Raw genomic sequence first — 15,565 nt, forward strand, 5'->3', positions numbered from 1 at the left:
GAGGATGTGTGTGTGTGTGTTTGCGTGTGTGCATGTATGTGCTTGTGTCCAAAATTTCACGATAGAGAGGGAGAACAAATCACTTCCTAATTCTTCCCCCTTCATTCACTGAGGATAAATCTCCCTCCCAAATTGTACGTATTATGGGTTAGGGTTAGTAATTGTATGTATTATGCATAATTTCCATATAAATGGCAAGCTTAATCAAAAAGGGAGTACTTTTTTATTTAAGTCACCCAATACAGGCATCCGGGAACCCTCCACTCCCCTGATCTTGTCAGTGAGTATGCATTGTGCCTACTGCACTGCAGCATGGGGTGGAATATACACACTAGCCAAAACAAAGGATGTGAACACACAGGGGGAGTAGAATGGTTTACAGTTTATGAAAAGGACAGGAGAACAGTGCTGCTGTATCACTGTCACATCCCTACACCGCAAGTTATTCACGTAAAAACATGGTATGATGTGTTGGTGGGCCTTGTGGGTCCCCAGTGTGTTAGCGGGTTAGGGTTAGGGGTTAGGGTTAGGGTTAGCGGGCCACACAGACCACTGCACCTCTCCTCTGGCCCCGTGCTAACCTTCACCACCAGCACTAAAACAGACCCACAGAACCCTAACTCTAACCCGCACCAGTGTACATCCCCAAGAAGCCAAGAACCCCATGATGACGAATGCACATACCTGGTGAGACCCCATGCTTTTGTTGTCTCTTTCTGATCAAATAGCTCACCATGGACAATTCCCATCCTCTCTCTTACGCATCTGCCAGCTTTTCCTTCTCTTCCTTATTTTAATGCCACCGTTTAGAATGTTTAGCCTTCCCAAAGATATTCTAGAGCTGGCGCCCCTTCCCCTCTGCAGGATGATGGGCCTACTGCACCTGGTATAACTGGTTTCATCCTGGCGAAGAGAGAGGTGGACCAGAATGGCCTGGAGCTGCTGAGGAGCCACCAGAGAATGAAGATTGTCCACCGAGGGGGAATACGAGGAGTCGCTTCCACAACACAGCTGCAGCTAAACGGATCATGAAAGCAGAGGGGTGCCACAGGATCACAACCTAGTTGGACTGGTGATGCCTGCTCAGAAAATGTGCGCTGTCCACCTCTAAGTAGGGCGACATTCATTGTCTGTCACTTTCAATTCACTTTCAATGTGATACCTCATTCTAGTTTCTGCAAGGCCTCTCTGAGCTGGGGAATGTTACTGTATAACATGTCCCCTGTGGTGTAGGCTATGTTCTATGACGCTGAGACATTCTCATGTGTATTGTTATATTAATGTGATCCAAACAGTAAATTGGGTACTCTCTTGCAAACTGTTGCAAATTGATTTAATCATCACAAATAAATATTGATATGAAATGCAAATCAGATTTCTTCATTTGTAATCTATTAATGATATTGTCTGCTGTCTGTCCTTTATTTATGAACACTTCTGCATCCATGCTGGCCCCAAATGGCCATCACGTTCTCACATGAGTGCAGGTGAAGGGTAAAGGAAGCCATGTTAGATTAATGGTATGCTCCCTGAACACAGAGATCAATCCCTAAAGAGAATCCTATCAGTTGTTTCTGTCTGACTAGGTTGAAAAGGACCACTTTTATTTTTGTATTTGTTTATTTTAAGTCTGTATGGTTTCTTATTGGCACAAGGTGATTGTCACAATACTAAAATAGGTAGATTATCAAAACATTTATGTTACAAAACATTTTAGGTTTCATTCCTATTGGACTGGAACCAGCTCCTCCCAGAAAGAAAGAATATACAGTTTAACAATAACAGAAATGTCATCAGCAGATAATGATACATACAGTATTGCAGATGGCATTGTGGTTTCAGTGTCTATGAAGGTAAATCTTGCATATCAATATGTTACAGTATTCAAAGCAGGTACATCATAGAGGAAGTATGGATTTGATGAAGAGCTCATTTGTGCAGAAGCATGGTCAATACCCTAACCCTAGCCCTACCTCTAAAGAAATTCATACGCAGTATATATAAAAATGAATATTTGGGTGTGAACCATTGGTAGGTTGATGCTTCCTTTCTATGTCTTGAATAAAAGAGTTGGTTATAAATGTCTAAACCTGTCTGATCTATATTCAATGTCTTGGAGGATCCTGTATTGGTCATTTACAGTAATTGGCATTTTAACACCCTGTTGATCCAAATTGGACCCTCATCTGTTGGATGCACCGATGATCTGCAACAGGAAGAGGAAGATCTGAACGACGTCGACGTAGATGGACAGAGCTGCGAACACGTACTCCTCAGGACTGATGGAGTGCTTCCTGTTGCCAATCAGCAGCTGTGTGTGGTAGGCCAGGAACTATAGATGGAAATATAAAATACAGTATACAGTATATAAAATAAATAAACCAGAAAATCAGCAGCTGTGTGTGGTAGGCCAGGAACTGTAGATGGAAATATAAAATACAGTATATCAAATAAATAAACCAGAAATTGCCACAGAGATGTGGTAGGCCAAGAACTGGACTAGAAAAATTAATCAGACATGAAGGCACCTGCATATTTGGATGACTTTAAACATGGTGCAGTACATGAACATGTGCAGTAGCGCGCTCACCAGTGTGAAGGCTATATGAACATCTGTAGTAGTGTGCTCACCAGTGTGAAGGCTATATGAACATCTGTAGTAGTGCTCACCAGTGTGAAGGCTATATGAACATCTGTAGTAGTGTGCTCACCAGTGTGAAGGCTATATGAACATCTGTAGTAGTGTGCTCACCAGTGTGAAGGCTATATGAACATCTGTAGTAGTGTGCTCACCAGTGTGAAGGCTATATGAACATCTGTAGTAGTGTGCTCACCAGTGTGAAGGCTATATGAACATCTGTAGTAGTGTGCTCACCAGTGTGAAGGCTATATGAACATCTGTAGTAGTGTGCTCACCAGTGTGAAGGCTATATGAACATCTGTAGTAGTGCTCACCAGTGTGAAGGCTATATGAACATCTGTAGTAGTGTGCTCACCAGTGTGAAGGCTATATGAACATCTGTAGTAGTGTGCTCACCAGTGTGAAGGCTATATGAACATCTGTAGTAGTGCTCACCAGTGTGAAGCAGGGTAGGAATTTTGTTATTTTAGGAGCGAGGTCATTTGGCCTTTGGTGCCACTCAATTTTTTAGGGCCAAGGCACAAAGGCCGTTGAGTGTAATAAGAGGATTTGGAGCCTACGAATAAATTACTTTAAAGCAGTAGTTCAGTCATCCCTTTAACTGAATGGTCTACTGAATTTTACCACTCAAATAAGATACAATAACTGTGTTCTCTATGCCCAATAAATAAGAAACACGAATGACATGAAAGACATAAATAGCCTACTTTATTCACCTTTTTGTATCAAATGATGCCTCCATAATGTTGTCATAAGTCAGTCAGATGCAATCTTGGTTGAATCATACACAGCCACTGTAAATGCTATGTAGCACTAACATATAGCCAGTCAATCGACTGACAGTAATCCATGCACTTAGCAGCACAATCCGTTTCAGTTGATGTAGTCTCTTTAGTCACGGCATTATTCTAGAAAGGCAATGTAGTGCAACATACCATAATTAGGGTAGCTAGCCATCAATAGCCAGTGTAATCAGATTCTATCTGGCTATGCTAGCTAGCTAACTAACAAGCTAGTAGGGCTGTCAACCTGCACAGATATTAAAAACGGAAGGTTTGATTCAGTTAAGCACTCAATAAGTCGGCTATCAACCTAACACTAACAATGCTGGCTGTCAGTAATGTAACATTAGCTAACTTTAGCTAGCTAACTGAAGCTGTGCCTGTGGTCTGTGGAGTTGGCTAGCTAGCCATCACGTTAGCCATCACCCAGGACAAAGAGAGACTTTCTCTGCTCTGAAAATTACTTTGTATAAAAAAAGAATAGTTGGGCAATAGCTAGATAGCTAAGGCATTTTGAACTGTGTCATAATTCATTAGCCATCAATATAGTCAATTCAGCCCTTGTTTGCTTGCTTGCGCTCTCAACGAATCACAACGCAGCAGCAGTCCTTGCAGCTGGTTGCGCGTGCCAGTTTTACATTGCATCAAAGCCTAGCAGGCTACAATGGTATAGCCTGCTACCAGTATAATGTTTTATTGATATCAATGTAGCCTCAATTGAATTCATTTCGGATTATCAAGAAAACGACAGGAGACCACTGATGCTTTTAAAGCAACCTCGAGATTTAGATGGTAGCAGAGGCACCAAAGCCATGGTGGTCACAAGGGGTAGAATTATTTGGGGGGATCACGGCCAGAGGGAGGGGCATCATGGGCGTTGTGTAATTGCCACCCTGGTGTGAAGGGTATGTGAACATCGGTAGTAGTGCTCACCAGTGTGAAGGCTATATGAACATACTGTACATCGGTAGTAGTGCTCACCAGTGTGAAGGCTATATGAACATACTGTACATCGGTAGTAGTGCTCACCAGTGTGAAGGCTATATGAACATACTGTACATCGGTAGTAGTGCTCACCAGTTTGAAGGCTATATGAACATACTGTACATCGGTAGTAGTGCTCACCAGTGTGAAGGCTATATGAACATACTGTACATCGGTAGTAGTGCTCACCAGTGTGAAGGCTATATGAACATACTGTACATCGGTAGTAGTGCTCACCAGTGTGAAGGCTATGGCACCGATGGCAGCGTAGAGCATGTGAAGCCATAGAATCTGGTGGTGACAAACAGAACACATCAAAACATCACCTGGACAACTCCAACTATTTACTCGCTATAGTCTAGAAAGGATACCTGTGTGTGTGTGTGCGTGCAAGTGTGTGTGTGTGTGTATTTGCGCTTGTAGGACTCACGTATTTGAAAGACAGCACAATGCTTGCGATGATGCCCGTCACCATGACAACGATGCCCAGGACACAGAACAGTCCCCCACATGAGGTGAAGTCCACCTGAGGAGGGAAAATGTGACAGTCACCAGGGTAGGAATTTCATCATTTTATGGGCAAGGCCATTTGGCATTTGGTGTTACTCAATTTTTTAGGGCACAAAAGCCACATGTCAATGCACAAAGGCCATTGATTGAAGGAGGATTTAGAGGCTACGAATACATGACTTTAAAGCAGTAGTTCAGTGATCCCTTTAACTGAATGGTCTACTGATTTTACCACCAAATAATATACAATAAGGCCCAAATCCACAAAGAATGGATTGCTCTATATTTTGCACAGCAATTGCAATGGCAATCTGCTCCAGTTTAGCACGATATCCACAAAAGATTTAGCTCTAATGATATGCCCGGGCAAACACGCCCACAAATTTGTCAACTGTGTGCAGTTTGCGCCCATGATTGCAACTTGCCATGTAGGCTACGCGTTCTTGTGCACGCCTGGCATGACGGTACCTTCACTGGCTACAATAACTGTATGATCCCTTCAGGCCCGGAAATACGAGGGGGCTTGGTCAGGCTTAGCCCCCTCAGTTTATTGTAAGTTTAATGTAACGTTACACTAACGTTATAGAAAAATAGCAAAAACAACAAAAATATTGGCCGAGAAATAGTAGTCATCATTGAGATGGCAGTAATGAGACACTTTCTTTGAAGTTTTCCCCCATTAAATATTTGAAGCTTGTTATCTGATCTGTCAAGAGGTATTAATTAGATGTGAACCTCTCAGAACACTGTAGACGGGATGTGATTAAAACGTGGTAATTGTTTTGTTTTGTTTTTTGTTTTTTTAAACGTGTTTGAAAGGGATCTTACAAAACTATTTAGTGAAAAAGACTGGAAGGATCGTTTACTCAGGAAGTTCAACAAACAAGCAACAAGGAAGCTACAACTCTACTGAGGAAAGGAAAGAGAATTTAGCTGGTTTATTTTTCTTGTCTTTATATTTTGCTGGTTTGGCATGTTGGAGACATAGCCTACTTTTAGGCTATAGTATAGAGCGCTGTCCCTGGTACTATAGGCTATGGAGAGGATAGATAAAACACACATCACTTGGTTCAGCCTTGCTTGCTTTTCGCAGTTCTATTTTTCCTATTTTACTGTTAGGCCTACTGTAGAAATCCACAAAATAGAAACGACAGGGAAGTGAAGTTTCAGTCAGCAAGAGAGGGAGAGAGCTGCATGAAACGTGATAGCCTACTACGTGAACGCCTACTGCACTTGACCAATAATCCGAAAAGATCATTATCATATTGTAGCAACCCGTGTTTATAATGTTGTTGCTGTTTGTGTGTTGGTGTGTGTGGGTTGTGGTTGTAGAGGGAGGGGAGCGGGCGCTGTGTGGGATATAATACTGTAGGTGGGCGTTCCTCCTCGCGCTTCCTGAGCTACTGTATGTTTGATTTTGGGAGTCAGTGTTAGCCTACGTCCGTGCCGTTTGGCGATTCATTAAACCAGACCCTTCTGAGTTTTAAGCTACGCCTCAGTCTGCCTTATTCACGACATTAATGTTTTTGTAGCCTACATGATGCTTGCTGCGCTGTTATATTTTGTTCATTTTAGCAGTCATCTCTCTGTGTAGATAGAATAATCGTTCATTATTTCTTCTGCATCTTCTTGTAGACACTCCGCTGTTAGGCTAGATAAATGTAGCTTATTTGGTTTTGAAACAGTAGTCTTGTTACTGTTTAGCCACTGTATTGTTAGCACCCTCAGTCATTTTGTCCTGGGGCCAGGCCTGTATGTGTTGCACTTACCACCAGCTGAATGCAATTTGTTCTTGTATATAGATATAAGATCTTGGATATGTCGTATCTTTCCCCAGTGTGTCAAGCTTTTCTCCATATTTCAGGACACAGATTGGATCATAATGAAAACGAGACCACACTTTTTTTTCAGAAAATATCAGTTCTGTTTGTTTCTGTGCATAGCAGCTGGCAGAACTTATTTTTAAACCCGCCTCTAGGCTATATATATTTCGCCCTCAACATCAATTCAATATCATTCAAATTTCACAAGTTCTGAGAGACAGGAAAGAGTGTGCGCTGACTGCTGCAGTTAATAGCAGCTTTTCAAAAGCGGTATTTGCACCTGTAACCGCATGTGGCAGTTAGCTCATGGTGTTTATGGATCAGAAATAAGGCTTATTTGGGGCAATTTTGCACGGAAGTACTTAATTTACATACATTCAAATGAGCCTGGTGCAGCAGTGCTATTTGCTCATCGGTGCAGTTTTGAACCCTTTGCGTGTTCTTTGTGGATTGGATGCTATTTCTTTGTCTCATTTGCACAGGGTTTGTCGCTGCAAAAGCCGTGCAATCCTTTTGTGGATTTGGCCCTAACTGTTCTCTATGCCCAATAAATCATGAAACATGAATGACATGAAAAACATAAATAGCCTACTTTATTTACTTTTTTTTATATCAAATGGTGCCTCCATAATGTTGTCGTAAGTCATGCAATCTTGGTTTAATCATACGGAGCCGAGCAAGCATGCCCCTTCACTGGAAATGCTATGTAGCTCTATAGTATAGCCAAGCAACTAGAACCAACAGGCAATTATACATGCACTTAGCAGCACAATCTGTTTCAAACCCAATTTGTTTGCTATAGTCTCTTTAGTCAAGGCATTATTCTAGAAAGGCAATGTGCAACATACTGTAATTAGGGTTGCTAGCTAGCTATCAATAGCCAGTGTAATCGGATTCTATCTAGCTATGCTAGCTAGCTAACTAGAAAGCAGCTGTCAACTTACACAAGTATTAATAACGGAAGGTTTGATTCAGTTAAGCACTCAATAAGTCAGCTATCTACCTAACCTACCTACCTAATGCTGGCTGTCAGTAATGTAACATTAGCTAACAATAGCTAACTCAAGCTGTGCCTGTGGTCTGTGGAGTTAGCAATAGCTAGCTAGCATCACATTAGCCATCACCTGGCACAAAGAGAGTTGGGCAATGGCTAGATAGACAAGGTATTTTGAGCCGTGTCATAATTTATTAGCTATATATAAAGTCAATTCAGACCTATATATCATATCAAGCAAAGGACAAGACCACTGATGCTTTTAAAGCAACCTTGAGATTTAGATGGTAGGCTAGTAGGGGCACAAAAGCCATAGAGACGTACAATTATTTTCAGGCCAGAGTGAGGGGCATCGACGGCCATAGTTAAATTCCCACACTGAGAGGCGCGCACATGCGCGCGCGCACGCACACACACACACAGGCGCACGCACATGCACGCACACACACACATACTCCCAGGGTCTTACCTTGGTTTGGAAGCAGAAGACCGTGACAATGACACAGACAACGGCAGTGATGCCCATAGCCAGAAACACTGCCTTGGTTTCATAGTAGCTGCAAACCAAATATACGCAGATGTATACATCACTGCAGTGCACAATACGACAGGCCGGTGGATGATGTGCACATGTACGCACAAACAGGCTCACTCACCTGGATATAGTTCCCGCCATATAGGACAATGCCAGAGTCTGCCGGAACACACAAGGAAAACCCAGTCAGTCTGGTTCAGATACAGATGACTCCATCTTTATGAACATGCCCCTACAGGGTTAGGGTTAGGGCTCCCGGGAAAGATCACTTACAAAGAGGGCCAGCAGGATGAGGTTCCATGGGAACTTCCTCCTGTGGGGAAAACAGGGTTAAAGGACAATGCTCGTTTTTGACAACCTGGACCTTATTTATGACATATTATAAGACGTTTGACTCACCGAGATCACTTTGGTGTAGTTCGGAGGCATGTAGAAGGAATTTAAAATCCAGCGCGAGCCAGTATATATAGATTTCTAAAAATCTATTTTCTGCCGCGAAACGGTTGTTTTCATCAATCTGTCTTGATGAATCGCCAGTTGTGCTTACATAGAGCATAGGCCTGTTGTGGTTTTAACATGCCATGATCTTTATAAACGTCTTTCGAAACGAAATAGCTTCCTCACTTGCTCCAGCACGTATGCGCACAGCGCGCAATCGTTGCTCCAGCACGCTGTGCGCATGCGTGCTGGAGCAAGTGAGGAAGCTATTTCGTGTCTAAAGACGTTTCTAAAGATCATATTACAGAGGCATGTGAAAAACCACAACAGGCCTATGCTCTATGTAAGCACAACTAGCGATTCATCAAGACAGATTGATGAAAACAACCGTTTCGCGGCAGAAAATAGAAACTGCATTCTAAGTGCCCCGACCACCGCCATTACATGGATATACTGGCTCGCACTGGATTTTAAATTTCTTCTACATGCCTCCGAACTACACCAAAGTGATCTCGGTGAGTCAAACGTCTTATAATATGTCGTAAATAAGGTCCAGGTTGTCAAAAACGAGCATTGTCCTTTAAGGATTCGGAGGAGGGTTAGGGTTCGGACAGCGTTAGGGTTATGGTTAGGGGTAGGGTTAGGACAGCGTTTCAGTACAACACCACTTGTGTGTCTGTGTATGTAACAGCTGGTGCCACTGCGTCGCTCGTCTCCAGCACCACTTCCACCCTCGCCTGCCCAGACATGACCTCTTTCAGACACCGCCTCAGCCGGCCAAGCTGCCTCAGGACAGCTAGCCATCTCGCTGGCATGGCTGGCCCATATTTCTACTCAGTCCCCCATGAAAGGATGTGCTATGTAGAGGAGGATCAAACTGGCAGAATAGACTGCTCGACTATGGACTGTAAATTGCCTGTTTGTGAACATGTCTGTGTCTAGGACTGGAATGAGGACAAGATTAGTGCTGATAAAATACTGCAAGGACAAGCAATGACAAGAATTCCAATGTACCTGTACTGGTTATACTGTATATGGCAAAATAAACTTTCTATTCTATTTCTATTCTATTCTGTTCTATTCTAGGTTTAACCAATCCCAGTCCACATGCCTTGAGCATCTGGTGGTTATTAGCTGACATGTACTGCTCACCTGGGTCCTTTACAGCAGACCAGCACGATGTGAGTGACAATATACACACCACTGCGAAGAAATTAGACCAACACAGCTGTCAATCAAACAGTAGTGGAGAGAGATTTGGCTACATAGCTGTCAGTCAGAAGGCATGTGTTAATCCTGTCCAGTAGTACTGTAGGAAGAGCACTTACTATGATGCCCAGTAGACTGCTGGGTTTCTGATCACAAACTTGCCCACGCTGTCTCTGTAGAGGACAACGACAGGCAAAGTCACACACAACAAATGTATACACATTGTCATGAAAATCATATACAAACACACACACACACACACACACACTCGTGAAGACAGCCTTATGCAAAGTCTCAATGTGCACTGTAACATGTGCAAACACACACTCACACGAATGTGAAGACGCACACGATGGCGACTGTGACGAGGAGCTGTGCTGCCAGGATCAGATACACCTGAGAAAGAGAGAAAAAAACATGACCCTTTCCTGGCCAACAGCTCAATGGGTTAACCCTAACCCTCTAACCCTAACCCTAACCCTCTAACCCTAACCCTAACCCTAACCCTCTAACCCTAACCGTTTCATAGCAGCTTCCTAAGGGAATGTGGGTGTGTTCCAGCTAGTGTGTAGGCTGCTGTATGTAGGCCTCACCTTTCTGATGAAGGCATGTCGCACACTCAGACTGTCCCAGTTGGCGCCGCTCGCAGCAAACCCCTCCCCTCCACCTGTGGGTTAGGGTCAGGGACACATTAATGTTGCAGTGTGGGTCAGGGGGACACATTAACGTTGCAGTGTGGGTGAGGGTCAGGGGGACACATTAACGTTGCAGTGAGGGTGAGGGGGACACATTAACGTTGCAGTGAGGGTGAGGGGGACACATTAACATTGCAGTGAGGGTGAGGGGGACACAATGTTGCAGTGAGGGTGAGGGGGACACATTAATGTTGCAGTGAGGGTGAGGGGGACACATTAATGCTGCAGTGTGGATTAGGCAGAAATGTGCTGTGCAGGAAGTGGTCACAGGAAGTAAAGTAAACTTCTACTGTAACCAGGCCATGTTCTACTTCCATCACTGGTCCATCGCTATTCTAAAACAAACAAACAAACATCTACGCCCACAGAATTGTCCGTCCTTCGTTCAAAGCTTACCGGAGCTCAGTGCATCTGCAGGCATGGTGGGGGGGATGATCGGGGGCAAGGGCAGGTGGCCCGGAGGCCCAGCCGGGTAGCCCTGACCTGGGTAGAGGGCAGTGGGCTGTTCAGGGTAGGGGAACCCCTGGGGGCCCGGGGGGTAGGGGGCGGAGGGCTGGCCTGGTGGGACACCGCCATACGCGGGGAAGCCATACGCAGGGGGAGGGGGGTAATTTCCACCCGGGGGCCCGTGGAGGGGGGAGCGATCGTCGTCGTACCCTGGAGGAAAATCCGACCTGGACATGCTGGCTGGGAGAGGGGGCTGGAAAAAATAACCCCAGATCAGATCAGAACACAGAGTTCATTCAGCACTAGTAGCAGTTTGACAGGGTTAGGGTTTAGCCTGCGTGGGTTAGGGTTAGGGTCAGGGTTTAGCCTGCGTGGGTTAGGGTTTAGCCTGCGTGTCTCTGTGTTCCAGACAGCAGACCTGGGGTCCTTCATCCCTGACCATTAAACTGGATGTGAGGGAGAAGAGAGAACTACTAGAGAGCTGTGAGGGAGAAGAGAGAACTACTATAGAGCTGTGAGGGAGGAGAGAGAACTACTAGAGAGCTGTGAGGGAGAAGAGAGAACTACTAGAGAGCTGTGAGGGAGAAGAGAGAACTACTAGAGAGCTGTGAGGGAGAAGAGAGAACTACTAGAGAGCTGTGAGGGAGAAGAGAGAACTACTAGAGAGCTGTGAGGGAGAAGAGAGAACTGCTATAGAGCTGTGAGGGAGAAGAGAGAACTACTAGAGAGCTGTGAGGGAGAAGAGAGAACTACTAGAGAGCTGTGAGGGAGAAGAGAGAACTACTAGAGAGCTGTGAGGGAGAAGAGAGAACTACTAGAGAGCTGTGAGGGAGAAGAGAGAACTACTATAGAGCTGTGAGGGAGAAGAGAGAACTACTAGAGAGCTGTGAGGGAGGAGAGAACTACTAGAGAGCCTACTGGTTTCTCCATGGACTCTCAAAATTCTGTAGTAGCTCTAAACTGAGTCCATATAGTTAGGCCTACAGCTACTGTGCACTTTCTCTCTCTCTCTCTCACACACACACACACACACACACACACACACACACACACACACACACACACACACACACACACACACACACGTTGAGGTTTAGAGTTAAGGGGCCGGTACCTACACAGCAGAAGATAGCCAAGCCTCTAGCGCCAGATGGTGTTAAAATTAAGGGGGCTTCCATGTGTTTCTGCTTAAATGTGTGGTCCACACAAACCCCACACCACAACATTTATTTGGTAAGGACATTTCCAATAACTGTCACACTTTAAACACACACACATAACATAAAAGACCCAAGGCCCTTCTGCATGGGACGATGCTGAAGTTTAGTGTATTTTTTTACAGGGACAGTGCACATGAATCAACCAAAGTTAGTAAGTCACCAACACACGTCACCAACACACATTATTTTAATGTTAAAGCAAATATAAAGTGTATAGTGCTGCTAATTTTAGTGTGTGTTTAATTTGTGGTTTGCAATATAAAACTTGGTGAAATTATTTCAGTGGTGACATAATTTTCAGCCCATTTTAACAATACCGCAATTATACTGGTCACTTAAATTGTGATGGCATTTTCATGGTTATATCTCTGTGTGTGTGGTACCATATCATGGTTATATCTCTGTGTGTGTGGTACCGTATCATGGTTATATCTCTGTGTGTGTGGTACCGTATCATGGTTATATCTCTGTGTGTGTGGTACCGTATCATGGTTATATCTCTGTGTGTGTGGTACCGTATCATGGTTATATCTCTGTGTGTGTGGTACCATATCATGGTTATATCTCTGTGTGTGTGGTACCGTATCATGGTTATATCTCTGTGTGTGTGGTACCGTATCATGGTTATATCTGTGTGTGTGTGGTGGGGTTAGGTTTAGGGTTAGGGTTAGGGTTAGGGTTAGCCCACATACAGTACAATAAAACTCCTACAGCCTCTTTGTTACTGTGAAAGTGACAGATTACGTGAGTAATACTGTAATAATGTAATGTAATGTAATACTGTGTATGGGTTAGGGTTAGAGTAATACTGTGTATGCCATTGAACATGTGGCAAGTCTCCTTGTGAAAAGGGATCTGAAAGTCCCTGAAAGTCCCTTTTCACAAGGACGTACATAGTTTTGTAACCCTCCTCCACCCGCCCCTAAACAAACTCTCTCTCACTCTCACAAACACGGAGGCCAGCAGCAGGCTCCACCCAAGGCTTACATCTTTAAGTCATGACTTCACATACCCAGTGCTAAGCAACAGGAGAAAACACTCAGTGGAAAAAATACTTAACACGTACTGAACCCATATAACAGTGAGAGAATGACCCACAGTCAAGTCATTCTCACTGAATAACTAGAGGGTTACTGTGTGCATATGAAGGGGAGACGTGCGTGCTTGTGTGTGCGTGCGTGCGAGTGAGTGTGTGAGAGAGAGAGAGAGAGAGAGAGAGAGAGATGCACAATATATCCATTAACCAATTACAGAACCACGGTACTTCTGCATTTCGAAGATTCTATCTGTGCCACAAACACAAACTAAGGAGCGTATAGCCTACCCTGACCATAATATTGTCTAAACGTCTGACTCAATTTACGCAGCTGAAAGGCCAGCTCCCTGGTGATTGAAAGTCCCATTTCCATAACCACCAATAAAGAGAACGTCGGATGAAGAACAAGGTGGATTAAGAAACTGGTAGCCTATGTGATGTGTACAAAAGGCCCATTCAGGTAGTGAACGGCTTCCAGATATGCACACAAGCTCTGAACTGCCACTGGAAACATTACTTACATATTGTGCGATCGTTAGAAAGTGTTTACTCACCACGCAATAATTCAGAAATGGGAATTAGAAACACTAAGAAAAAGTATGTGTGGCCTCTGTGTATTTAGTAGCAGTCCTACCGAAGTGAAGCTTAAAAGACTGATTAAATATATGTTTTAGTTATAATGTATATTTATTCCAGTCGCTCCTTCGCTCGTGCAGCAGGCGGACAGATGTAAAACATTTCCTGAAACTTTTTTAGGACGAGATATCAGGTGAGTTCAATCTGAAAACGGTGTGCACCGTTTTGCTGTGGTTTCCGGGTTGAACTACATGTTTATTCGAAACGGTCTAAGACGGGCTTAGATGTAGGTTTTCTCACTTTGGTGCATCAGAGGTGTTACCCAATCAGCAGACTGGTATAAACCCCTCCTTTAATTCTCATCTGCCATAGCGGTGCAACACTTGCATAACATACAGGGTGTTCAACGCACCACCGTTTATGTTTCAATAAACATTCTGTCAGGGCTGAACTCACCCGTGGCCTATGGGTGGAGTCCAGTGGAATCCGCACAGTCACACCTCACTGAGTGTGCGAGTCAGAGAGGGAGGGTGGGGCACCAAATAATTAGGCTATTTTATGAAGCAGCTCAAAAGTCCAACATTATGGTGTATATATGACCGGTGCGATCATATAGTCTGTGTTTCTGTTTGGGGGATGAAAAGCCAGGACTCAAACTTGCTGTTTTCTTGAACACCAGTTTGTCCTTCTCTTTGGCGGGCTGTAGAGAGAGACAACACTAGCTCTTGTGACGCTCTCATATAACTGAGCTAGCTAAAATGAAGCAGAGTCAATTAAGGTCACAACAGGTGATCATCAGATCAAATGGGACGTGGAGACTGGTATCTGGTTTCTATCTTCAGAAGTGTTTGTTTGAAAGTGAACCCACAGATAGATACAGTGAACCCAGCATAATAAAGAGAACAGATGCATGGAGTTAACAGGATTAATCCTTCTGTTTATTGACACAGACAGGCAGGCAGACAGACAGACAGAGACAGGCAGGCAGACAGACAGACAGACAGACAGACAGACAGGCAGGCAGGCAGGCAGGCAGACAGACATGCACACCCTTCAGTGCTTCGATACTCTCAGCTGTCATCTGGACGAACTCTGAGCTTTTACCCTCCCAATGTCTCTTCTGTTCATTCACAGCACAGCTGTTTACTTTAAACAACAGCACAATTTGTCAATTTAGTTGAGGATAACCCAAAGGCACTCCACTTCTGGGCCACAAACTCAAGTGTCTGATTTGAGTGTGTGGCCCATTTGGGAGTACAATGGAATTATTGTCATTGCTTGTCCTGACAGTATCTTATGAGCATTAATCAGCTCCTCATTCCAGTCCAAGGTACTCAACTAGACAGGCACTCAAGCTGCCAATTTACTGTCTGTAATCTGTCAGTATCATCCCCATCTACTCATCCATCTGATCATGGATGACTTGTCTGTCAGTATCATCCCCATCTACTCATCCATCTGATCATGGATGACTTGTCTGTCAGTATCATCCCCATCTACTCATCCCATCTGATCATGGATTACTGTGTCTGTGTCCATGATATACAGTAGGCAGTGCAATTAAATAACATTCAAGTATACAGTTGGGTAGAGTCAGTTGTTGCCTATTTTATATGTTATGCATCTATGGTATAGTCAGTGTTCAAGTGTTCACAGGTGCTGTTTCAAGTGTGCT

The 15,565-nt window shown here is 44.0% G+C and overlaps 1 protein-coding gene across 1 annotated transcript; it reads right to left on the bottom strand.

Moving 5' to 3' along the window:
- Window positions 1–1,505: 1,505 nt before the first annotated feature.
- On the bottom strand, window positions 1,506–14,025 carry LOC311315930 (protein lifeguard 3-like). Its single transcript, XM_084446652.1, has 12 exons — window positions 13,869–14,025; window positions 11,008–11,311; window positions 10,510–10,583; window positions 10,248–10,312; window positions 10,036–10,089; window positions 9,860–9,910; window positions 8,543–8,582; window positions 8,391–8,428; window positions 8,204–8,291; window positions 4,838–4,933; window positions 4,645–4,698; window positions 1,506–2,332 (listed from the first exon to the last, which is right to left on the bottom strand). Exons 2-12 carry the CDS (start codon window positions 11,291–11,293, stop codon window positions 2,183–2,185), a joined length of 996 nt encoding a protein of 331 aa, XP_084302778.1. The 5' UTR covers window positions 11,294–11,311; window positions 13,869–14,025; the 3' UTR covers window positions 1,506–2,182.
- Window positions 14,026–15,565: the final 1,540 nt, after the last annotated feature.

This window comes from Borostomias antarcticus (genome assembly GCF_949987555.1).
Source record: "Borostomias antarcticus genome assembly, chromosome: 12".
Lineage (NCBI taxonomy): Eukaryota > Metazoa > Chordata > Actinopteri > Stomiiformes > Stomiidae > Borostomias > Borostomias antarcticus.